Genomic DNA, 25,182 nt, shown 5'->3' with positions numbered 1-25,182 from the left:
CCATTTGCTTCAGAAGCAAAGAAAATGCCTGTTCTCTCATTATGTTTTTATTCTTCCTTGTGCTTGTTTGTGGGGAATCTGTGCTGGGTCAAGTTCTTGCTGTGCTATACATAACTGTCCTTAATGCATTATGTTCTTTCCTCCCCAAAAGAGGCCATGATTTCACCTACTATATTTTCTCTGTTCTCAACCAGGTACAAAAAAAAAATTACAGACAGGAGAAGAAAAGAGCTACCAAACAACTGTTCAGTGCTCTGAAGGATCCCAGTGTGGTGATCACAGCAGACTGGCTGAAGGTATTTGATGCATTTCTGAGGCTATGGGAAAAGATAACCGAGATGTGAAGTAGTTGATGTGTATGAGATATATGCACTAGCACTTTTTTAAGTGAAAGAAGACCAAATAGTTTTCAACTTTAACTCAAGCTTTATTTAAATAACTGCTATGAAAATGGAACTGTGGGCATTTACTTTCCTTCTTAGCCCAACTGGTCTATTCCATGTCCTTAAGCAGCAGCAAGGACTCAAAAAGGGCATAGTACAAAGGAAAGTGATGATGCTTCTCTCTTTGTTCCTCTCTGAAAGACTCTATTGGCCTCTTCCATAAACGTGGGTTTGTACTGAAGAGGGAATAGACTGAGTAACAGCCTGAAAACGGGCAGATACAGCTTGTTCCATCGACAATTGGATTTTCTGTTGTCACAGCACAGAATGAAACATATTGTACCTGATGACAACTGCAGTTTCTCCTTGTGCACAGACTCAGTTAGTGACAGCTTCACATTGAAGTCCTGAAACTTTGTGTGGCAAAGTAAATCTGGATTGACATTGAGAGATGAGCACTGGTTTTCTCCTCCTTTGGGGCCATTTAGTTTTCTCAAACATTACTGAATTGGTTGAACCTTTTATATTAGCAAAACCTAATTTCCAAACATTGCCCAATGCATAGCTCTTAAGAAAAACAAAGTAAATTAAGGATTTCATTAAATAATACAGTTGCATTTGGTTAGGTTTGCCTCCAACAAAAACCTCCAACATTGTTCTGCAATTATTATTAGTGGTCAGAATAGTGACATCCTTATTGTTTATTTGAAAAATTAGATTGGCATCAAAGCCTTCCTGTAGTGTTTACTGTTAATGAAAAATAAATATTGAGACTTTTTAAAACATAAAACACCTGTTGCATGTTTGCTGTGGCTGTAAAATTCTGGTGAGCTGCAAATAATTGCTGCACCACAAAAACAGAACACAGAAAAGACTTGAGGTTTGGCCTATGCACACTGAAGGCAGGAAGACCTTAGGCAAAATCTAACCTTACTGAGAAACTTCTCCATTCTTAAAGCTGTTATCTTTAATATACTCTTATCAAATTTAATGTCTTCTATACAAGAGAGAGCTGCATTGAGCTCGACAGAGAAGTAAACCAGCTCTAGACAGTACTTTTAAAAATGGGATATTTGACAAAACCCATTAATAGCAGTGTTCTGCAGAACACTATTAAAATGACTTATAAGTCAAGTTAGACTAGCTATAACATTTTTATATGCAATGTTCTAATTAGCATGTCTCCGTGATTATTAACAGATCACTCTCACATGGGCTAGCAGTGCTGATTGCCTAAAAAATTAATCAAGCTGCTAATACTGAGCTGGTAACAAAAATAGGAAGAATACTAAGCCAGTATTGAAAATATGAAGTCAAGATTCTGATAGCCAGATTTCCAAGTTCTGGGATTTTGCTGTGAGGTCCCTAGGACTGTTCAGGGAGCACCATGTATTTTCCTTAGGAAGTGTATCATGGTGCAGCCTTGGAGTAAACATACTGGAAATACTGAATAAATACTGAATAAACACTGAGTTTCTTCTAAGGAACAATGTAGATGCAACTTGTTTTGTTCCTCCAGATTCGTGGGACTCTGAAGAGCTGGACCAAACTGTGGTGTGTCCTGAAACCAGGGGTGTTGCTCATTTATAAGACGCCAAAGATCGGACAGTGGGTTGGGACAATCCTGCTCCATTCTTGTGAGCTGATCGAGAGACCCTCCAAAAAGGATGGCTTCTGCTTTAAACTGTTCCATCCTTTGGATCAATCCATCTGGGCTGTAAAGGTAACAATCCTGATGAGTTGAACAATCTCTTCTTGGTCACCAAAGTTTCTGAGCACTGGTATTGACTAGCACTGATATTATTTAGTTATTCAGTTGCTGTTAGCAGTGGTGAATTGACTGCATAAAAAGATTAAAGATTCCAAAGTTTGATCATTGAAGGACATCAAAGAGACACAGCCCTTGTGATTAGTTCCACAGATGTATCATTCTCAGTGTACAGATGCCTGCATAAACTGAAAAAGGAAATGTGTTAGTACAGGAAAAGAAGTTCAATATCTCAAAGCTATAGCAAGGCATGACCTACATCTTTAAAAGGAGTTGGGCATCGACACAGTTAACTGAAGTCCCCTAAACAAGGACACAGAAATCACCAAGTGCTTCACACAATACTAGGAGATGGTTGGCAAAGTGACAAAAAAGCAGATTTATAATTTGACTTCTTTTTTTCTAATGCGCCTGAGGTTTGGATTTGTTTGCAATGGACTTGGAACTCAGTGTTCAGCTCAAGCCTTGACTGTTGCACAAAAGTGTGACTTTAGATAGCCCTTATTGTCTCTTCTTTGAAATGGAAATAGCAGGATTTTCTCCACTTCATTTTGAGTTATTCTTCAGGCTGAGACAATCCCTTCCTACACACAGTGGGTCCTGCAGTGACCTCTGGATCTCCCTATATTGAAAATGATTAATAGGTTTTCACACTTCTTGAAATAACTCCCTGCAAATCTTAAAGAACTGTATCTTTTTCTTCTTTCCTGTAAGAACAGGCAAAAAGAGAAAAAGAAAAATGCCTATGAGCAAAGAGGAAGATCCCAGTACCTCCTGAGAGGCACTGAGAAACACATCTTTTGGATACCCTGAGGACTAAACTTGTATTTGTTTCCCTGTCAAAAACAGTGACAAAAGCAGAGTTATTGCAGACATAAATTCTCTAGGAGACATCACAAGTGTAAATAAGGCATTAAGAGCTGATGCCTTGCTGCAAGGTGGTCAGCAGAGGGAATGGAGATGGAAAGACTCGGGAGAGAGCATTGAAAGCACTTGTCATGGCATCAGAAGTTCTAACAAAAGGGAGAAGCCCTGTGGGAGCAGATCAAGCAGACACACTCCTGCTCATCCATGCAATTAATTGAACAATTTTAAACACAGCTATAAAATCTCTATTAAAAGCCTTTCCATTTTTAATAAGGTAGGAGGAGAGAATTAAAATTAACCTCAGCAACCAGGGGTGAGAGCTGATGATTTCTGCCAGCAACTCAGCTCTGATTTGTGCCTAAACACATTGCTTTTCCTTGAAGTGCCAAAAGTTTCATTGCTACCTTGCTTCTTGTTCAGTTTTGAGAGTTCTCTTACTTTTTAAATTTAGAACATGCACTCAAGAAGGTTGTTGATGATTTACTGTCTGTCAACAAAAACATTCCTTGTGACTTGACAGGTCGACTGAATTCTTCTGAGAAGCAGTGTCAGAGGAGATAGTGAAAAATAGAATCAAAAGTGCAGTCAGATACTGAAAGGCAGAGTTGCTGACAGATCTGAAGTGTTGCACTAGGATGCCCTTCCTTTGATATGAAGCATCCCAAAGAAAGAGGAGGTTTTATCAATATGCATTTAAATGTGTATATCTAATTAGTGTGTCTCTTGAGAAAACACATGGTAGAAATAAGAATTAGTATATTAAATGTGAAGGGGGCATATGTCTGAAAATGTTTGTGTACTAGAGGAAGTCCAAAGAGGTTTAAATTTTAAAGTCAGAGTAATATTCTGTGTCTCTTGAGACATATTTAGAAAGCCACATTTGAGCTGCATAGTAGGATACTCCCTGAAACCTGAGTTCAGCATGGATTTTTGTGTGTGATAGATCCTTTCAGCCATGAGGTAAATACCAAAATACACATCAGGAAGAAATCCACCAGTGAGCTGCTTGATGTCAAAGAGGCTGTCTGCACTCTGTCAACAGTTTAAGGCTGAAGCTGCTAAAAATACTGTTTTATTTTATGTCATTTCACAGCCTCTTTTTAAGGCAACTGGAGCAGAATTGACTGATCTACATTGGTTGTGTATAACTGTGCAAAGAAAGTCTGTTTCCCATGAAATATACATTCACCTGAGCTTAAGGAAAGTGCCCAAGTTACTGTCCATCACAACAGAAATAAGATCTGGATGAACACCTTTCACTCTTGGCCAGAATGGCTTGTGAAATTTTCAGGGATTATCCATACTAGAGTTGATGGTCCAGCTTTAACTCTCATCAGTGGATTTGCAGTTTATTCAGGGTAATTACTAAATACCCTTTGTACACATTGGCCTGGCTGCCCAGCAGATGTTTGGAGCTAACTCTGGGGTTCAGCCCTGGAACACATGTCTGGCTCAGGCAGTGCCAAAGGCTTTTATGGTAGTACCAGCCAAATAAATTTGATGTGCAGACATTTAACTTCAGTTAGAACAGGGTGAGATTTTGGGGCACCTTTCAAAGTAAGACATAAGGCCAATGGCTTATAGTTGAAAGCTAAATATATGCACCAGGGCACTGCTTTTCCTATAAAGCTGTCTGGGGTCTAGAGCTACCTTAGAAGCACATTGCTGAGGGAAAGAGTTCTTTTTTCTACACTGCTTCTCTGACTTTTTGATAGTTTCAGCCTGAAACTCCTTTGCAGTGCCCATGGATTGGACCTTTTATCTATTTGTTCCATCCAGGCCTTTGTAAACCCAAGACCAAAACTTACAACACCCCAAAATCAGGCAGCAGTGCAAGCAGCAGTAAGAAAAGCTTCCCCACATATTCCAAGTGCTGCTGCAGAGGCACTTTGCCCAATGTGTGAAGGCAGTGTCATCTCACACTGCTCCTGGGAAGAGACATTTTGTCAAGGTGGCTGCAGGAGACTGGGGAATGCCAACCTAGTAATTCATGTGAGGGTGTGGGTGTCTGTCCTCTTGCTTCCCAGAGGGACTGTAGGGCTATCAGCTGGCAGGGTTTGCCTTCCTGTCCCAAAAAGTGTCCTGGGATAGGCTGTATTTCCCTTCAAGCTTGCTCAGAAGCTGGCTGAGCACCATGGTGTGGGGAAGGCTTTCATTATCTGCAGCCCATTCTGACATGTATTTAGGGCAGTAAGTAAGCTGGGGACAGACCCACTGCATCTGGGAAAATGTGTAATTAGAATTTTCCTGATTTGTAAGAATTTGAGCCATTCCTTTAAAGAAAAAGTTCTATTAATGGTCTTGCACTGCTGCTTTTCTAGTTGTTATTCCATTCCAGAACACAACAGTTTCATCTTCATTCTTGTGGTTATCCACAGTACTGTTAAGGAGATTTTTCTCCCCTTTTCAAAACATTGTTTTATGACTCTCTGAGATGCCTTGTCATACTATCCAAAACTGTCAGTCCTTTCTATTTTTCAAAGCCCAACCACCCCCTGTTTCATAATGCCTTTTGAGCCTCAAATTAGATGTAAAGCTAGGAATGATCTGAAGGTTGTACTTTCTTACCTGTTCTGCACAGAGGCTGCAGCTGGGACAACACTTTTAGTGAGAGATGGTCATTGAAATGGTGCTCAAAGACTAGGAGATAAAAAGCATCATTGTCTGTACTGGGCAAATACAGAACATTTAATCTGCAGATGCTTATTTTATTTTTATGGTCTCCTCTCTTTTTTTTCTGCTGGAGATGGCCCCCTCCATGCATGAACATGTCTTACTATTGATATATTTCCTTGACAGAGTGACATGGCTGCTTTTTGAGTTAATCAACATGCCTAAATGCCTGTTTGAATCTTCTGTTATCCCTTCCTTCCCATCTACCCTCCCACCTTTTTTTTTTTTTTTTAATGCTGTTTCTGTGTATCTGTACTGTTAAGTTGTGGGGTTTGTCCTCAAACACAGCAAATATTCACCTCTGCACTAAAACCACAAGTAATGGTGTTATCAATAGTTCTCCAACAGCCTGCTCAGCTGCAAGCAACTGAAAGGAAAAATGCCACGGGGAATGATGCCTGATTGCATTAATGTCACCAGTAATGTCTTAAGCTGCTCTGCTCTGGTTTACAAATCAAATCTCAACTTTGCCAGTCCTGACTATTAAGCCTTTAAACAGTCTTAATTTTTAAACAGTGAACCTCTCATGGGACAAGGGAGGGGAAAAGGAAAGTAAGAAGGATCCCAGTTTCTCCTGGCAGAAGAGGAATCCCACAGATGTGAAGGCAGAAAGCTTGACTGGAGACTGTTGTCTTCTCAACACTTCATCTTCTTACATTCAGATACAGCTTGATGCTTTTCCTATTTTAAATTCTGTCCAAATTTTGGTTTTCTGAATATAATTTAGCAACAAAAATCCAGCTAAAACCACTATTTAACTGTAAGGCACTTGTGTACAAGAGCAGTTTTCAGTAGCAGTTAGAGCTCCATATTTAACAACTGGGAGGGAGAAATCCTTCTTTCAAGGAGTATGGTTGGGTACTATAAAGGCCTGTGGAAGGGAGGAGAGTAATAGTCAAACTGCAAAAATCTGCCTGCAGACTTTCAGCATTGTGTGGTATTCTCTAGAAAGTCAAGGAAATCTGTGTTGGAGCATCCTGGAGAAAATCTCTTGCTCCCCCCTGCAGGTGACGTAGTGGTCACACGAGTATTGGTGATGGTTTGTGCCCTGTTTTTATTTCTGACATAATGTCTGCACATTTGAAAAAGGATCTGCTTTTATTTGTTACAAAGTGAGGAAGAGAGGGAGCTGGAGTAGGCTGGAAGACAGGAGGAGGGAGTTCTATTTATTTCTATCAGGTTATGGTACAAAGTCCATACCATGAAGAGTATGAAGCTGTATTCACTGCATACAGGAGCTGCTTTTTCTTAGCATCTTCTGCAGTTCAGAAGAGGAGGAAGCAGGGAGGAGATCAAGGAGGGAGCCTGTGGTTCTGCTCAAAGAAGTGTCTCATCCAGGATGGACTTATCTTCCCTGGGCATCATTTCTGGAGGGTCATGCTGAAAGCATGGCGGCAGGATGCTTACAAGACACTTTTTCTTTTTCTTTTTTTTCCCCCACAGCTTCTAAACTAAAGGCAGCATAAAATGAGCAAAGCCTGAAGTGGCTGTCACCCCTGGCACCAGAGCACAAGGGTTCTCTAGATTTAAAGGTGAAGGACTGCAACCCAGTGGAATGTGCTCATGTTGGGGGACCTTTGGTTTTCCCTTCTTCACCTTTCCCACAGACTCAGGGTGGAGTTTCCCCTTTGTTTACTTCCAGGAGAGCTGCTGTTGCTTCTCTGCTGCTTCTGTGGTGGTGTGTGAAGGGTGTTTCACTGAGTGTATTTGGCTGCAGGCAGACTCCATGTGCACCTCATGGAGCAATTCCTTCTGGTGTTGCACAAAGATTTGATGATTTTGTCCCAAGTGACAGCAATAAGATCTTTCCATTCCTATATATCAGAATAAACGTAGCAGGTTTGGGCTGAGCATAGGTTAGACCAAGCCCCATTTTCATAGGAGCTCATTACTGCCTTGGAGCTGCTGCAGCAATATCATGATTACTAATGAGTCTCTCCAAATTACTCCATCTGCTCCTGCCTTCTTTCTATCACAAACATGCACTCTCTGCCTGGGAAGGGTGGAAAGACATTTCTAGAACAGTCTATTGCAGCTTCCATGCTTTACATTTTTCTGTCTGTGTGCATTTCCAGGGACCAAAGGGAGAAAATGTCGGTTCGATCACTCAGCCTCTTCCCAGCAGCTACTTGATTTTCAGAGCAGCCTCCGAATCAGATGGTAAGTTTGGGGTTTTGTTTGCTTTCTCCAGATATCATAGTTTCTGCCACTTAAGAAAGTAGGTTGTTAAAAGTGTATAAAGGAAAAAATGATGGCTCACCCAGCTTGAAATACTGCTCTTAGCAATGGTCAGAGTAGGTCAAGCAGGCTTCTGGCACATTGAACAGCCACCTCTCTGGCCATGTGTATGGAAGAAGGATTTAGGCTTCTAATTGGGGAAAACCACTAAGTCAGTATAAACTAAAAGGATGGAAGGGGTTGGTCCCAAAACTGATATGAAAAGGGCTCTGTGTCCTCAGTTCAGCAGAGACTTCATTGTCTTATCTGCCTATATCTTACTCTAGGGAGGGATCTGTTGAAGGAGAATGGTGTGGTAATATTTCACCCACCTGAATTTTGCTGTGAACTATTTCTGCTGTGGTTTGCAATATAGCAGGCCCAGATGCTGTTGACTCCAAATGCAAAATACTGTTTAGGGAATTTGCAAAGTTATGGAAGGTAAATTTAGGTCAGAATATAACAGACATGCCAGCTTGCTATGTGAAAATCTCTGTAATTTACTTCAGCAGACCTAAAATATCAGTGATTTATAAGTAGTTAAGAAGATTAAAACCATGTTTTCATTCCACTTGACCTTCAGACTACTCTATTTTTTTTTTTATAGCAAATTAACCCAGGCTGTTCATTTTCCGGATATTTTTCACCTACCCCACCAAGGGGGTTAATCTATCCCATATGCTCCTTTGGGTCTCATCTAGAGTAACTTTAGGGAACATAAGGACTTTTTATTGAGAGAAATGGACTTTGAAAGTAGTGTCCCTCTGGTTCAGTGATTAGGTTTTACATTTTCCTAAGGGATGGAAATAAGACAATGCAAATGCACCTTTGACATGACACTTATAATAAGAGGAAGCCTTCCTTCATTGCAGACTTCTGTGCTATTTTCCTCCTGAAGTGAAAACAGGACAGTTCATGGTGAGGAACACCATCTTGACACTGAAGCCTGCTCACAGATGTCAGTGTAGTGAAATTATATGAAAATAAGCAGAACTTATACAGACCCATAGAAATACATCTATTTCACAAAATATGATGCTTTTGTAGCTTATTTATGTAAAGGAATACAGAATTCTAACCTGGCTCCAAACATCACCTGCCTAGAAAGAGATAGATTGATGCAGTAATCTCTTGTGGGAAAAATAGACTGTATGGTAGAGCTGCTAAATTAGAGACATTTCAAACCTTAGTTATACACAAAGGCCACAGAACAGATATACAGAAGAATCCCACAGATTTCTTCGGCAACCAGATCACTTCAACAACCATCTGTCAATCCAGATTTTATAAAATATGATTTCCATAGACACCTGTGCGCTTGCCTTTCCACTAATTTAATTATTAATGATTAAACCTTAGAGGCAGCCTTCGAAAGAGACCTGTGGCTGGGCTTCTACTCCCTCTTTTTACAGTGTCTGCCATAGGCCAGTTACATGGAGTAGAGAAGCTTTAGATTTGTTCTAACTAACCTTGGCCATAAAGGATCCTAAGGGAGCAATAGCTCCCAAGAGATCATCAGAGCTAAGACTTTTCTAGCTGTGATCTCTCTGTCTGGGTCGTACGACATGTGATGGAAGATCACAAAAGGGACCATGGCTGGCATGTGAGAATTTTCAGTGTTGAAATGCCTGTGGGAAGTTTTCTGCCCAGTGAATTATTATGTGCTCTGGGAACTGGTTCCGTCTCACTGCAGGAGATTTCCAGGAACAAAGCATTTATGGGTCATGTGAACCAAGTTCAGATTGGAAAGGGTTTGGGGGGCTCTGCCTGTTTTGTCAAGGAACCCCAGGGATCCATGATGACCCGTGGCTCTGCGTGTCAGGCGTTTGGTTGCCCGGGGCCATTGTGAGTCATGAGCTGAGTAGAGATGGAAGGTGAGGCTGGCCTGGCTGGGGTGCACATGGCGGCTGTGGCATCACAATGGGGCAGCTCTCAGCCCAGCAACAGGTGACCCTGCTACAGTGCAGCCTTGGCGAGCGGCGAGTGTGCAGCACACAGGAGGCTGTGCTGAGTGCTGGGTGGGAGCTACAGCAGGAACACCGGGAGCCGCCTCTCAGCGGGCAGCCAGAGGCCAATCCTTGTGGGACTGCCTTTGGCAGCCACTGCTGCCTGGGCCCCTCCTTCCTGCCTACAGATAGACCCCTGGCACTCCTGTCCCCACTTCCCCTATCAGCGCCCCACTCAACTCCTACTCAGCTTCTCAGGCCATGTTTGCCACTACGTTCCTTCTCGTGCTTGTGCAAGATCTCCTCCAGTACCTGCAGCCAGCCGGGGACGGGCTGGATGAGGCCACACGGGAGCGCATGCAGCAGCGCGCCGAGTATCTGGACCAGCAGATGGTTCAGCTGATTCAGGAGCTGGAGCAGAAGAACCTGGAGCACAGTGCTGTGGCCAGGGGAGCCCAGCCCATGTGGCAATTCTGGGCTGTGACAGGAATCCTTGTCCTTCTCTTGGCGCTGTGGTTTGGACTCCGCAAAATCCGGCGTGATCCAGGAGGAGCGATCCAGCAGCGACTTGGCAGAGGAGGAAGAAGAGGGACACGTGGTTGCAAAGAAAGATATAGAAAGCGACGATGCAAATGTGGAAGACGACAACAAGGGCAGAAATGAAGAAGTCAGCAATGTGGATGCAAAGGCAGAAAGCAATGCTGGAAATGAAGCAAAAGAAGGCTGTGATGATCCAAAGGAAGAAGTAAGCATCGATGAGAAGGGAGAGGAAAGCAATGCTGCTGGAAATGAAGAGGACAAACATGATGCAAATGAAGATGACGATGGCCACAATGTCCAAAGGAACCTTGGAAGCCTTTTAGAGGAGCGCATATAGTTGCCTATTCTGAACCTGGATAAAGGTTGCTCCATCATAACGGACCTGATGGACAGACTCACACACATCTTTGGACTAGGCTTGTCCAACAGCTTCTACCCGGTGCAACAACAAGCCATCAGAGTGGGCAACGCCTTTGAAGGCTGGAGTCCCCATGCACAAGACCTTGTGTACCATGTGCTTGTACCACTGAGTCCCCCTCCAGGACATGCCTTCCACCTGGAGCTGGATGCTTCAGGGGTGCTCCAGAGGAACTGCTGTGTCCATGTGGAGCTGCTGTGCACCTGCACGAGGGAGCAGCTGGGGGAGGACATGCTGTGTTTCGTCCACCACTCTGAGGAGGAGCTGAGGAAACAGGACCCCAGCACCCAACCTCTTCCAGCACCTCGCCAGCAATCCAGATGCCATAAAGGCTATGCAGGAGTATGTTCATCTGCTAGAACAGCTCAAACAAATGCTGTTCTAAGCCTTGGAAAGAGATCCTCATGCACAGAGCTGTCCTTGTGGGCACTCATTTACTATGTATATTGACAGTGGATTTACTACATATATTAGAACCCTCTAGTTCATGAATTTACTACATATATTAGGACCCTCTAGTTAGTGAATTACTGCATATATTAATATGCTGTAGGTAGTGCATTCAGCAATCCTGAATCTTCTTGTGCTATTGCTTCAATAAACTGACCAATTCCAGTATCTGGATTGTGCAAGCTCTTCTTGAACCCGACCAGACCTAGAGTATTTGTAAATTCCACTAGGTGTGAATTTGGGACTGGCTGGGAGTAGGCACTGTTAGTAGCAAGCCTTTCTTAACAAAGGCACACAGTTCTCACTCCACATTGCTCCTGTCAGTGGTCTCCCTGGTGCAGCAGCCACTGAAGACCATGGTGGCTACAAAGATGATTTTCACCCTGTGTTGCCCTGGCACTCTCAGGCCATGCTGGCCATTTCACATGGGCTCTGAAAGTCCCTGGCAGCTCTGGCTGGGCAGAGACCAAGTTAGAGACACTGTTGCTGTGCCTCCTTGTGCTCACCAGGGAGCCAAAGAAGATTCTGCTCATGCCAGACACTCTCCAAGGCTTTGGCATCACAGAAATTAACTTGTTGGACATGCAGAACACTGTGCTCTGTGTTAAAAGAATTTAAAATAGTGAGTTGGAATACATTTTGAAAGGTGAGATGCTGGCCAAGATTCTTGGGAAGCATGCAGAGGCCAGACAGATCAAGAAAGAGTTACTTTTGGTCTAGTGTGATTTTCCTTTACTTTGCTGCTTCTCTCCAGTAGGGTCCTAATGTTAGATGGAAAGCTAATGTGCTCAAGGAGGAGGAACTGAGGTGCCTCTCAATCAAATATCCTAAATGTGTATGTATAAAGCAACTAGGGCCTTTGGTTCAATACAAAATAGAAGCTCTTGAACAGCACCAGCAGTGCCCTAGAGCCACCTGCACAGGTTTGGGACACCCACATTATATGTGGTAGATTCTGAGTCTGATGAGGTGATCATGAAAGCTGAAGCTTTGGGTCTGTCCATTTAGCAGTGGACTTCACCAAAAAATCGATACTGAACTGCACCAGAAATATTAGCATGAAAAATGGTGTAATTTTCAGCTGAAAAAGAGTATTTGGCTTCACATCTGAGGTCAGGGAGCTGTGGAAAGTGGCCCATATACTTTGTGTGGGAAGAGCAGGATGTGAATCTCCAGACAAGAGGGAAGAACAGCTTCCTCCCAAACATGTCCCCACAAATGGCCACAAAAACACATGAGTGTCATACTTGATGAGTGACTTGGAGACAGTAATAATGTCAGCAGGTCATGTAAAACATATGCAGACAAAGGCACAAGGAGCAGAAACTGCTACATTTAAAGAATTCTGTATAAACTGCAGGAAATTAAGGCTTGTTCTTTGCAATTCATACAGTTTCATTTTAAACTCAGAAGACAGGACTGAAATGGTTTTAGGCTGGTGCATTGCTTCACTTGGTGTAAAGAGGCATCTCCAAAAGGTTTTGCCTGAGTTTGTTTCATTTCTTTAACACACTGGACAAACCTAGAGGATACAAGAGAGACAGAAGATTGAGATAAAATTAGCTAAACCAGCTGAGACAAATGAGGCAGGTGGGATCTGGGCCCTTGTTTGTATTTACAGTGTGTTCACATCTCCCCCTGTAGTGCAATACTGTGTGAATCTACAGCATCTCTGAGTAGGTGTCCTGGCTGTGTTCTTCTTAACACAGTCTCCCATGTTAGCAGTGGAAAATGAACAGCAAAGCATTTGGCAAATATTACTAACTCGTGGAGGGCTCTGACTTGCTGGGGAACCTTGAGTTGCAGCATATGTTAGATGTACAGTTCAGCCATCCAGGCAACTATATCATGATCAGCAGCTACATGGCCTACTTTTTCTCTCAGCATTTCAGAATCCCCTTTGCCCCTCTGCTGTGCCATCTGTGACAGGCTGTTGGTAGGATTTAAGACCCTGACTTCTGAATGATCTGCAGAACCACTGCCCAGCTGGAGCAGATTTCACATTCACAGACCAGAGCAGCAGTCTGCTTTTGGGTGTGTTTTAAATATCAGCCTCTGGGAAGGTCATGTCAGCCTACAGGGCTCAACCTGTACAAGTGCAGCGTCTTTTCTTCTTTCTTAGCAGTTTCAAAGAAGACTGCTTTTTCCAAAACAGTGACTCTGCATGCATTTCAGATTTATGTTGAGAAGTTACTTAAAATTAATAGGTTAAATCCTTCCCAAGCTTCCTGCCCAGACCATTCTGGAGCTGCCCCTGAGCTCTAACTGGTGCATCCTAAGCATTTTAAGTCACCTGCCTATATGTCACTGTGAGGATCTCCACTTTGCCATGGGCACTGCTGCCACAGGGTTTATTCCTCCTAATGGAATTCAAAGTGGCAGATTACCAAGGGTTAAAATCTTAACAGTGGAATTGTAAACCACATTTACATTTTATTCCTTATGTCTGCCCTCTCCTTCAGGTGTGCTTTGGGTTGCCTCCATTGCCTGATGTGGATGCAGTTGTGTGGAAATCCTGATGGTCTGGCTTACAGTGTTGTGGTTTCTTTTCTAGGCATCTGGCCCAAACTGATGCTCTCATCTGGGGAGGAAATTAGGTTATTGAAATAAGGGTCACGCACAGAAGCAAAGAACCACAAGGAAGATTGCAATCTGAAACCAAGTTAACAATGAAATACATCTCTGGGTCTTGGCAGCTCTGGAAAAAATACAGTATCTTTTTAGCTTTATGTCTGTGATTCATATTCCTTAGACCTTTCACAGTGGTTTAAAATCCAGGCTTTTGTAACAAGATTTCATTAAGTTCACTGCATAAATTGCACCTGCAGCTAATTGAGAGCTCACATCCTTGCATCTTGACAGCCAAAGTGCAAGAAATCATGCAGGCAGGCACCCAAGTGGCACAGCAAAACAAGCAGTCAGCTGAACACAATGACCTTAATGTTCACTGACTGAACCAAATCAGCCTCTTCCTCACCACTCCTGATTTGTGTGCACTTGAGCAAGAATTCATCGTTTCCAGGTGACAGTCTACTTCAGGTTGATTTTTAAAAGCATCTATCTTGTAAGTGTGAGGCATGAGGCCAAAGCTGGAGGACTTTAATAATTCAGGAAGAATAATATTCCCTTAGTGATGCCTCTCTGGAGGAATGTGTGGTTGCTCAGTGTGAGCCTTTGAAGTCTTAATTGGCAAGAGATTCATCCCAGGTGTTCTGTAGCTACAGGAATGCAGTGGAAAAGAAGTATAGTCCCAGACTGATGTATCTGTGTGAAATGGTGTGATTCCATCTAGAGCAGATTTTTCTTCCTGGTGAGTGCTGAGAGAACATTGGCTGTGTCCTCTATGACCAGCTGCTGCAAAATGGCACATCAGATTATAAGTTGTTCTAGGTGAGTGCAAAGCATTTCAAAACTGAATAGCTTTCTGTTTTCAGTGTTGCCTGTTTTTGTCTTGTGAGATATTTTTGTAATTTTAGATCTCTTCAAAGACTTGGACAGACTGAAGTTTCTCTTTGAACAGAACCTGGGTTAGCATAAGCACCTTCTGTTGTTTTGGTTATTCTTTTTTTTTTCCAAGAGAGAGAAGAAATTATTTTTGTTTCTTGGGTTTAGTAGTTCCTTTTGTCTGTGAAAAAAAAAAAAAAAAAAAAAAAAAGGGTTGGTGCAAGCACATGCCTGCTGCTATTCAGCCTTGCAACTTCCAGGTTTCTTCATGGTGCCAGCAGTGCCCTGCTGACCCACAAAGTGTCCTGCAAGGAGCCACAGTGATTCCTGTTTGCACCTCAAAGCATGTACAGGATAATCAAGGGAGGAGGACCAGCCAGCCTGGGTTTGGGGAAAGCAGGTCCTGCTTCACCAACCTGATCTCCTATGACAAGGTGACCTGCTTGCTGGATGAGCACTGGAGCAGGCTGCCCAGGGAAGTGGCTGAGTCACCATCCCTGCAGGTGTTTAAAAAAATGCAGATGTGGCACTTTGGGACATGGTTTAATGGTGGATTGGCAGTGCTGACTTAACAGTTGGACTTGATGATCTTAGAGGTATTTTCCAAGGTAAACAATTGTCTGTTTCTCTATTATTTGATTTGAGAAGAGCTTAAAAGCTTGTGGGGAGATTCTGCCACAAGCTGACAATATGCTTTTGGGCTTTTCTTTAGGATTTAAACATATGCTCAGTTTAAGCCACAGTCTGTGAAAAATTATAACTGATAATTGATTGCAGTTTTTTATAGTTCCAAACCTAAAAGAATATTATTGTAACTTTTTTTTTTGTTTGTTTTTTGGGGTTTTTTTTGTTTCCTTCATATGCACCCATTTGGGCTGCCATTTCTCTCTGAAGGAACCCACATCTTACATTCTTTTCTGATCTAATTACCCTGGATACAAAAAACCCTATTTGAGTCACCCACTCAAAATTAGAGCATGTGAGAATTGAGGTAGCCATGAAGCCTTCATGCAGTACCATGACTGTAGGTGGCAGCCTTTAATTATGTGACCACATTCATTTCTCCCCTTCCTGAGGAGGTGAGTAGACTTGTCAGGTAAGGAATTAAGTAATCCAAATGCTAGCAGTTTTGTGTCATCTTCACAATCCAGAAGAACACAGCTCAATAGAAAGGTCACTCAGATGTAAAAACATTTCACAGAGGCCTTTGGCAAGGAAACAGGTTTATCTTGTTTGCAATCTCTGTAATTGAGAGAATATAATTTTATGGGTTTATACTGCAATTAACACACCATTGACTTGCAGAGAATGTAACCTTTTCATTTGCAGAGTTAAGTCCATATTTCACATGTGGGTTAGTGACATATGTTTGGATTCACAGCACCACCTGATGGCTGAAGACCCATTTCTGAGCTTGGGGCTGCTCTTCATCCCTTCAGTTCAGTTTCTGTTAGAAATGAAAACAAGGGTGTGCACTGATGCCATTTCTGTTTGCTGCAGGGCACAAGGAATGCTGACTGCTGATGCACAGCAAGTTCTTCTAAAGCTTTGTATATCTGCCTGGGACTATTAAAATGAATATTTAACATTTTGGGTTTTTAAAATTCAAGCTCTTTGAATAAGGCTTCAGAACAGATTCAGGTTTCTCATAACACCTCTCAGGGAGTTATCTGGAGAGATGGAAACCCTAGACATATTGTACAGAAATTTCCCCTGGTGATGTGGTGAACCCCAAATTCATCATAGGATAGGATAATGACTGTACATGAGAGCTGCAGAGCACAGAGGAGATGACCTAGGTGGCTGCCTCAAAGGGCTCATGCTGCTACAAATCAACCACCTGTCAAAGCACCTGATTTTCACAGCCTAGTTAATACAAAAATATCTTGGCATATGCAGCATTTCCAAATGTCAAATCACATGGTTCTCACTCTGTGGAGCTGGGAAAAAAAAGCAAATTTAAAGGCAGAGGAGAGTCAAGGCAGGGAGCCTGAGCAGCAGTGTGCTCCCTTGTGTGGAACAGCCTGAAATAGATTTGCATAGTGGTGGGTTTGGGGGAGAAAGGATATGTAGGAGGAGGTGGATTTGTGCTCAGTGCTGCCATTAACTCAAATGGGTTATCCATGCAAATCCTCCACATAGTGAGAAGGGAATAAATCTCTGCCTGTAAAGCCTTAATGCAAGAATATTTGTTAAATACAAAATAGTGTGAAATCAATTCCAACAGCATTCAACCTCTCTAATCTTTTATTAACCATTATTTGTGATGTTATTATTAAATCATAAGCTGATGCTGATGGAATTTATTGAATAAAATTAGAATAAATGACTAGGGCTCTGCAGCGTTTTTGGCTAAATGTTCAAGTATAATTCCTCAAATATTGGAGGTCTTATTTTACTGGTTACAGCCTCGTATCAAAGCAAGCACTGAAAACCACTCAAATTTATACATTTCTTTATATACACATTCTGGATTTTTTTTTTTAAACTCTCATTAGTCTTACAGAGCCAAATTTTGATGATGTTGAAGTTGATGGGAATTCTGCCCAGGAGAGCAGCAGGATCCCAGTGAGATTTATGCATGTGCATGATGCTGTGTGATAGAAAAGAATCTAATGGAAAATTTGCCAAATGAGACCAGGAATGAATGCAGTACAGGGAAACCCTGTTTGCAGCACTTGCCATTGCTAGAGCAAAATCCTTTGTTTCCTTCATTGTCTCTCAGTCACACTTCTAATTATTGTGAAATATATTCTGAGAAATGTAATGAAGAGCTGTGTTTTACAAGCTTGAAATTAGAGGATAACTCCCTTGATACTTCAATTCTCGAATGTTCAGCTAATTTGCAGGTGCCCTGGCCTCATTAATGACTACACTACAGAAGCAGACTATTTTCAGGTGTTTCCAGGAGTTCAACAGCTCCAGCACTGTGGTGTTTTGGTTTTAACACACAGCTTTGTAGCCTTGTATGGATCATTGCAAAAGGAGCCAAGGGTCAGCTTGGATTCCTGTACTTTTCATTTGCTGTCTGGACCTGTGCAAGCCATAAGGAAATCCAGTGTGGCTGTGCACTGGAGCTGCAGTTTGTCTTGGCTCTGTGCCATGCTTATAATTTATGCAAAATGGACCCTTCAGGTAATGATTTTTTTATGGCAAGATAAGAAAATATGATGCCCCACCCAGATTATCTAACAGACCAGGCAGAAAGAAAGAATGGAAAAAAAAAAAAAATGCGGAGAAAGAGGGAAAATGAACAGCCTGGAAATTTTAGTTTCAATCACTGTGTGACATGTTGACCATCCTGGATCTTGACTGGAATGGTGGTTACTGCAGCACTGCAGCCAGCATGGGACCCCTGAGCAGGCTGTGGTTCAGCAATCCCAGAGGAAGCAGGGACCTCTCCCATGCAGCTCAGTGCCCTGTATCCCCCTGCCATTGGGAAGTGTGTGAGATGGGGATGCCAAGTGGCTGGTGAATGTGTTTTGGGGAGCTTATTACTTGCAGACATGAGATGCTGGGTGTGTGGAAGCACCGTACCTGCACAGATTCCCTGCATCTCAGACTGAATCAGAAAGGGGCAATGGGATAGGAACAAGTTGTGGGGGATTAGAAGGGGATGTTATTAGGGAAGAGGGGTTTGGGGTGAGCTTCTCACTGTATCACCCATGTAGATATATTGCTCATGCAGCCACTAAAACACACCATTCCTGGCCAGATAACCTAGAGATTATATATATATATGTAAAATATATTCTACACAGTGACTTCCTGAATTGTAATGATAATGAGCATTACTCCCAGGCAAGAAGCTTTTGAGAAGCAATGCATGAGTGTGTAACTGACTCTGCTATGTTGAAATAACTCCTTTTGTTTTCACAGGCCGATGCTGGCTGGATGCTTTGGAACTTGCCCTGCGCTGCTCCAGCCTCTTCCGGCTCAGTGCCTCCAAGCAGGGCAAGGATGGAGACATGAACTGCTCCAGTGATGCTGCACAAGCAGGGCTCAACCACCTCTTGCACAGCAGTGCTATGTCAGACCAGGAGTTCTTCCAGTAAGATGGGGTTGTTACTCCTTAATGCACAAATTGGTGTCACATGGCTCAAACTTTAGTGGAATCTAGGCAGAGTCCACTGTGGAAACCTGTTTAAAACCAGCCTGTGCGTTCTGCTGCTTCATCCCTCACTAATATATGGGCTTGGTGTTGCCACCTAATGCTTGAACACACGGGCTGGGAGAAATCTCAGCTGTGTTTGTTTGTACATGAACAACTTTCTTCTGTCCCCTGCTTGAGCCAAAATGGTGTCTGGGGATGACAGCATGAAAAAATGTCTTTCCTAAGTAAAGATTGCAGAATCTAGCTGCTGTAGTTACACAGACACAGTCACTAACAATGTCTGTGTGTTGCTAGCACATATGGCTCTGAGTCTGATCTATTTTTTAATAATGTGTACTCTTCCCTAGTAATACTGTGTCATAGTCAGCAGAGTGCACACACTGCATCCTTAGTTTTATAATTACTTTCTCTCTCTACAGGGGTTTTGAGGGGTGTCCAATTTCTTCCTCGATGAATCAGATAAATTTTTACATAAGGGGAAAAGAGTCCCCACAGCCTCCTTTTCTATTCATATTCCTGGTATTACTGCAGCATTTTGGAACATCAAAGCTCTCTACACAGTAAAAAGCTCTAGGTCTTTCTGTTGCTTATAGCTGAATAAGCAACTTCAAAAATCCTCCTGGTACAGACATTTGGCCTTTGGAGTGAGAACTGGGGGAGGTAGTGTCTATTTCTAGTTCTGCTGATTGGAATGTGACTTTTAGAGCTCACAGCAATGCTCCATCAGTTATGCAGTTTCTAGGGTAGCAATTCTTGCAGTCTGCAAAGATGATGCCTTGCAGAGGAGGACCTCACCTTTAAGAGGTTTTGTTGATCTCTGTCATAACAACAGCAGGGGTCTGAGTCCTCTTCAGAGTGTGAAGGTATCTCTGGCCCCATGGGACAAAAGGAGTGGCAGCATTTCAGTCTGCTCTTTGCCCTGATAGGTTCTGGTTATCCCAGCATGTGTTCTCCAGTCCTGCTGTTTGGGTTTTTATCTAGAGTTTGAAGAAGAGCTTTACTGAAAAGCAGTGGGAGGAGAAAAGGAAATCTAATATCTTACCACATCATGTGCCCTAGTACATGTGCTTGTGGGCTTCTTTCATAATACTTTCCTTATGCCTGGGAGTCTCTGTGCTCACTGTGATAATGAATTCAAGAATGCTGTGGACTTGTTTTTTGGCTGATGGGTGTGTGTACAGAAATACACATAATATTAAAATGTGGCACTGAGAACATTCAGGCAAACCCATGACTACTGTAAGCCAATGCAGAAGATAGGGTTAAAACTGTATTAAAGTATTTCTTCAGAATATGATATGTGAATGCTGCTTAAGTGATGCCTCTATTTCACCTCTTAGTTGTCCAGCATTAAAAGCCCCCTTGAAATATGGGACTCAGTAGTAGTAGTACACATGGCAGAGTTTTCAGCAGGATGGAATACCCACAATTGCAATCAGATATTTCTTACATTTCTCTCTTAAAGTTTTAGCTGAGCCTGGTTCAAGCTGGGCATTCAGCTTGTGGTTGTCTGGACAGTCCACTCTCCTTTCTGAGTCCTACCACTGTTGAGAATATGTACCCAGACACTCCAGTGCTTAAAGCGCAGGGGAGTTTGAGGGTTGCAGGACAGGAGGATGACTTGCTGTCATCTCTGAAGGAATGAAGAACATTTTAAATAAGGAAGAATGCAAAACCCAAACTACACAAGTGCTGAGCAAAGTGTTTTTGGTTTGTCAGTGACAGTGACTTCCTCACAGGGATTCAGTCATTCTAATTAAATACTTTCCCTACAGGGAATCTTACCAATTAAATTGGCATGCAGTTGTTAGGGGGCCAGTTAATTACATTTAACTCTATCTTCAAATTAGCCAAACTACTCTGTCAAGAACAGAAAAAGAAAGGGAGGATGATGGATATTATAGGAAGAACAAAACCCCCTTGGGAGCTGGCAAAGACAGATTTTCTGTTGAGCCAAAGTTGCATTTGTCTGCTGGCTGCTTTATTCCTTTCCTGCTGGGAAACAAATCAAGATTATACAGTGATTTCAAAATCCATGTCCTTAGTAGCATATAAAAATGAGAGAGAGAACTGTGTGAGTGAATCAAAGGCTTAAGTACTGTGTAAATCAGTGATTTTAGACAAGAGAGTTTTAGAGCACCAGGCACTCTTCTTTTTAATATGAAATTGTATTTCTTGTGGCTTCCATGTCTTATCTCCAGCAGCCCCAGGAATCTGGCTGGTTACTGGAAAACTTGCTCTTCTATGTGAAATAGAAACAAGTGCTACTTCTCAACCATGAACTAAAAGTCTTATAACGAACAGTTCTTTCATGTATTTTTTTCCCCCATGGAAAAGACTCACTAGGTAAAGGGAGAAAAGCAACCACAGACAACACTCACATGTTTACCTGACCATTGAAAATTTAATAAATAAATTAGGTATTTAAATTATCAAAACCTAGTATTTTCCTATTACCATCCAGGAAACAAATGTGCTGAGGAATTGTGGGGTAATCTCTCCAGACAGCTCTCTCCTCATCTTTTTTTCTGCTTTATTATTTTAAATTCATGTGTGTGTAATCTGTGCCTCCAGTGTATTTGGTTATCAGTCATTACATTTGCTGCTTGCTGGCTAAAATAAGACAACTAACATCCTGGCACCAGAACAATGAAGATACATAATGTCTGATAGCAAATTATTAGTGCTGGTCATTGACTCTGATTTATGATCTTAGTTTTATTGTACAGTACAACTATGAATTTAAAAACCTTGTGATTTGTCTATATAAACACCATATATATACATCTATATGTGCAGACATACAAATGGAATTAAAAGAAAGATTTTCTAAAGGCACAAAAAGCTGTAGATGGCACTTCCAAAAGAATTCTAGAAACTGGGCTTTGGTTGTCACAATGTGGCTTGCTGGGCAAGTTAAAAATCATGAGTTTATTTCAGTGCATAGTTGGAAGCTGAGATCTGAAAAACTGATGCTAGTTCTGTGTTGTGATTCTTCTATTGCTTTTTCTTTTAATTTAATCTGGCTCTACCTAGCAATGCCTAATTATCTTTTGAAAATAGAAGCTAAGAAGGGGGTGGGAACTTTCAGCATCCATCCTTAGTAGAAATTGGAACATGGCCAGAATGGCCTGAGAAAATGTCCATCATAGAGCAGATTAATGCTTGACAGAACATTCCCATGTACTGAGAAATCTTGGAGAGGAAGACAGACTACAGGAAGCTACAAAACTCTTCAAGATCCAGGGCCTGTTTAATCTTCTTTTAGAAACCCTTTGTACAGCTGGAAATCTTTTTTTATTGCTCTATCCAAGACAATTTTCCAGTTAAGAAATTTTTAGAGGAAGAACAAGCTGAGAAGTTCAGCAAATGGGAGTTAGGCCAGGCCGTGGAAGAGGTAATGTGTCTGCAGACATATCTGAATAAGGAAAACTGTTTCACATGATAGATACCACTTGAAAAAAAGTGCTTTTAGTGAGTACTTTTCAGTACCTGACCTCTGGCCTCTGGTGTAATCATATGTGCCATGTGTCATATGAACTACATCTGCTTTTTCAAGTGGAGATGCTATAGGTTACTTGAAAGAGAATTTTTGACATTCTATAAAGTCTGGATCACTGAGCTTGAAGCTTGTTACACCTTTCATGCTTTCCCTTAGATGCTGTTATAATTTGGGAGTTCTCACATGCAGCTATCCACTCCATGCTTTCAACTCTGTTCTTCCACACAGCATCATCTGGGGGAAGCACATCCCCAGGTTAGCCTGGTGGATGAGGGAGTGGTATGTGTGTGAGAAAATACTTGTGTCTGTTAGTTTTTAAATTTGTCTTTTCTAGTGTAGGGCTGACTTAGGGCCACCCTCTGTTGAAATAAAAGAGCAATAGCACTGAAAATGTATCCCATAATGTCATATTTTTCATATGTGCTGCAATCCACTGATTGTCTTCTAAAGGGAAGAATCTCTCCTGATGGATACTTTGGTTCTCTAATCAGCAGGGTAGAGTTGTTGGAGTGCATTTGTTCTGTGTTCCTCTGGTCTGTGGGCTCCCATACAGAGCCAGCAGCAGGGCTGTGTAAAGGGGAGTAAATGAAGTTGGCACATTTTGAAAAGTGCAGTTTGGAGGGGAAAATTTTGATGGAAAATATTTAACTCTTTCTGTGATAATACCCTTGTTATTCAGGAAATCAATCTCTGAGACTGTCCCGGTCTGCACACCCTGTTCTGAGTCCTGGGAGTGTTTTTACTGTGTTTAAAAAGCTTTAAGCCATGTGGCTTTGTAAATCAAACTGAAGCGAGTAATGAACTGTGTGTTGCAGGTTGAATGAATCAACCCTGGAGAACAACCACCATTTGGAAAACGATGCTTTTTCAGACAAGTCAGAGAGAGACAACATAGAGGAGTCAGAGAATGAAACACATGAGAACAGCAGGAAGACAAATGAAAGTGAGAGTGATCAGTCAGAAATACAGGGAGAGATCTCTCCAGGAAGGAAGGGGACCACTTATATTGAACAAGTGTATGAAGAATTTGGAGAGGTAAGAAAACCTGATTGCTGCCTGTGCCTGTTAAAACATATCTGTTGATAGTATTTATCACTCAGCCATTTAGCTGTATGGCAGGTAACAGCCAACTTTATGAGTTCCTGTGTTTCACAGAGAAAGCAAAGCACAGTTTTCTGCTAAATTACATGGTGTTATCATGTGCTTTAATAATTCTGCATTATGAACAGCAGCTCTGCTACTGTGCTTTGGTGTGTTTCCAGCATCAGTGGTTGCTTTAATCAGTTATTGCATTAAAGATCTGCACAGCATTGGCACATTTGTGGAGCCAGCAGGAGGGAGGATTATTATCCTGGGCATGTGTCCTGGCCAATTAGGGTATTCAGTCCTTGTGTGATACAAAATATGACACTTCCCTTTTTTATTATGCATGGAAGATCCTTTTTTCAGTGTCTGAATAGAGCATTTGAGCTACTTGATTGCTAAATTCCAGTTGCTTATCTTGAAAGACATTTCTCATGACATTTAACAGCAGGAGGATGCATTTCTGTTCCACTTAAGAGCCTTGCTAGCTGGATGTCACTGTGACACGTCTGAGGGAGGCAGTGGTAGAGAGCTGGGGCAGCCAAGTGTGCTGTGTGACAATCAGTCTGAGCAGGCAGCAGAGGAGCTCAGCTCTGAGCACTTGCTTGCCTACTGCTTTGGGCAAGGAAGCTGATGTCTTGTTGGTGCTTCAAAGAAATGCACTGCTGGAAAGCCCTTTTGTTCTTAGAGTCATGGAATTGTAGAACGATTTACGTTGGAAAGACCCTGAAAATCAAGTCCAATTATTAACTCAGGACTCGTGCTGCAGGCTCTTCACCAGCCTCTTACACTTTTCTTTCAATATTTTCCTGAAAGTGTAGTACTAATATTGATCAAAAAGAATACAGCCAAATATATCCTAATTCCACCTAGCTTCTCTTTGGTGCACTTTTCTCCTCAAATCCCCTTGCAGACAGGTAAATGGTAACTGGGTTCAAACAGGAGATTTTGAATATAGATGAGTAACTCCACAGCAGCAAAATGAAAGCAAACTTAATTTGTCAGCTGCCTATTCTGAAAGGACCTTTCTTCACATGACAAACTTGTCCTAGAAGTGGTGGTAGGGCAGGCTGATATTTTGATGTTCAAACCTTACAGGCTACACTGATGTATGTACGTGGGTGTGTGAGAGAGAAACAGAGAGATATCTGCAGTTTTACATTAAAATAAGAAAAAAATGCACTACAAACCAAGTGAAAAAAATGGCATTTCTGTTGGACAGTGACTCTTTGTATGGCAGTAAATAAGGCTCTCTTTAGTGTGTCTGCTCAGGCACAGGTAGCATCCAATGGGTTTCCAAAACAAATTGCCATGTGGCCTTGGCCAATGGGTGTCTTGTAAGATTTATTCAAGAGGTGGGGCTGTCATCACCTGGGCCACGCAGGTAGGACTGGTTGTTCAGTCTGAACTCACTGGTGAAAGGAAGATAGGAAAAAATAGGTTTTGTGCAATGATGTAGCTCCTCTGGGTGGAGATGTAGCAAGGTAAGCACATGCCAATAGCAATCATCTTAAACTCAAACTGCCCTCAGCCTGTGTGTGCAATAGGACAAAAGTCACAGGCTGGCACTGTCAAATTTTCAGGTTAGCTTTGAGGGCTCATTTTAAAGGTGTGCATGTGGGTAGGTGTGTCACTGTGCTCTTGGAAGGTGTTTGTGCATTTGGTGTTCCAGTTTTGCCTTGCGTGCAGTTGGGATGAGAAGGCAGAGACAGGTGTCAGAAGAACTTTGAGATTGAAAAAGTTGGTCTAGAACACAAAATAAACACTTCAGTAGGTA

The 25,182-nt window shown here is 42.1% G+C and overlaps 1 protein-coding gene across 4 annotated transcripts in view; it reads left to right on the top strand.

The window, feature by feature from the left end:
* The window catches only part of OSBPL5 (oxysterol binding protein like 5), a 170,480-nt gene that overhangs the window by 126,568 nt on the left and 18,730 nt on the right, over nucleotides 1-25,182 (top strand). For all 4 annotated transcript variants that reach the window (XM_079308388.1, XM_079308389.1, XM_079308386.1 and 1 more), the window contains 5 exons: nucleotides 195-296; nucleotides 1,903-2,106; nucleotides 7,767-7,851; nucleotides 18,586-18,757; nucleotides 23,138-23,357. In XM_079308388.1, coding sequence (XP_079164514.1) covers nucleotides 195-296; nucleotides 1,903-2,106; nucleotides 7,767-7,851; nucleotides 18,586-18,757; nucleotides 23,138-23,357 — 783 coding nt within the window. The remainder of the gene's footprint in view (nucleotides 1-194; nucleotides 297-1,902; nucleotides 2,107-7,766; nucleotides 7,852-18,585; nucleotides 18,758-23,137; nucleotides 23,358-25,182) is intronic.

The sequence above is a fragment of the Erithacus rubecula genome (genome assembly GCF_903797595.1).
Source record: "Erithacus rubecula genome assembly, chromosome: 6".
Classification (NCBI taxonomy): domain Eukaryota; kingdom Metazoa; phylum Chordata; class Aves; order Passeriformes; family Muscicapidae; genus Erithacus; species Erithacus rubecula.
The sequence above is the reverse complement of the archived record's forward strand: the minus strand, read 5'-3'. Positions and strand labels throughout refer to the sequence as shown.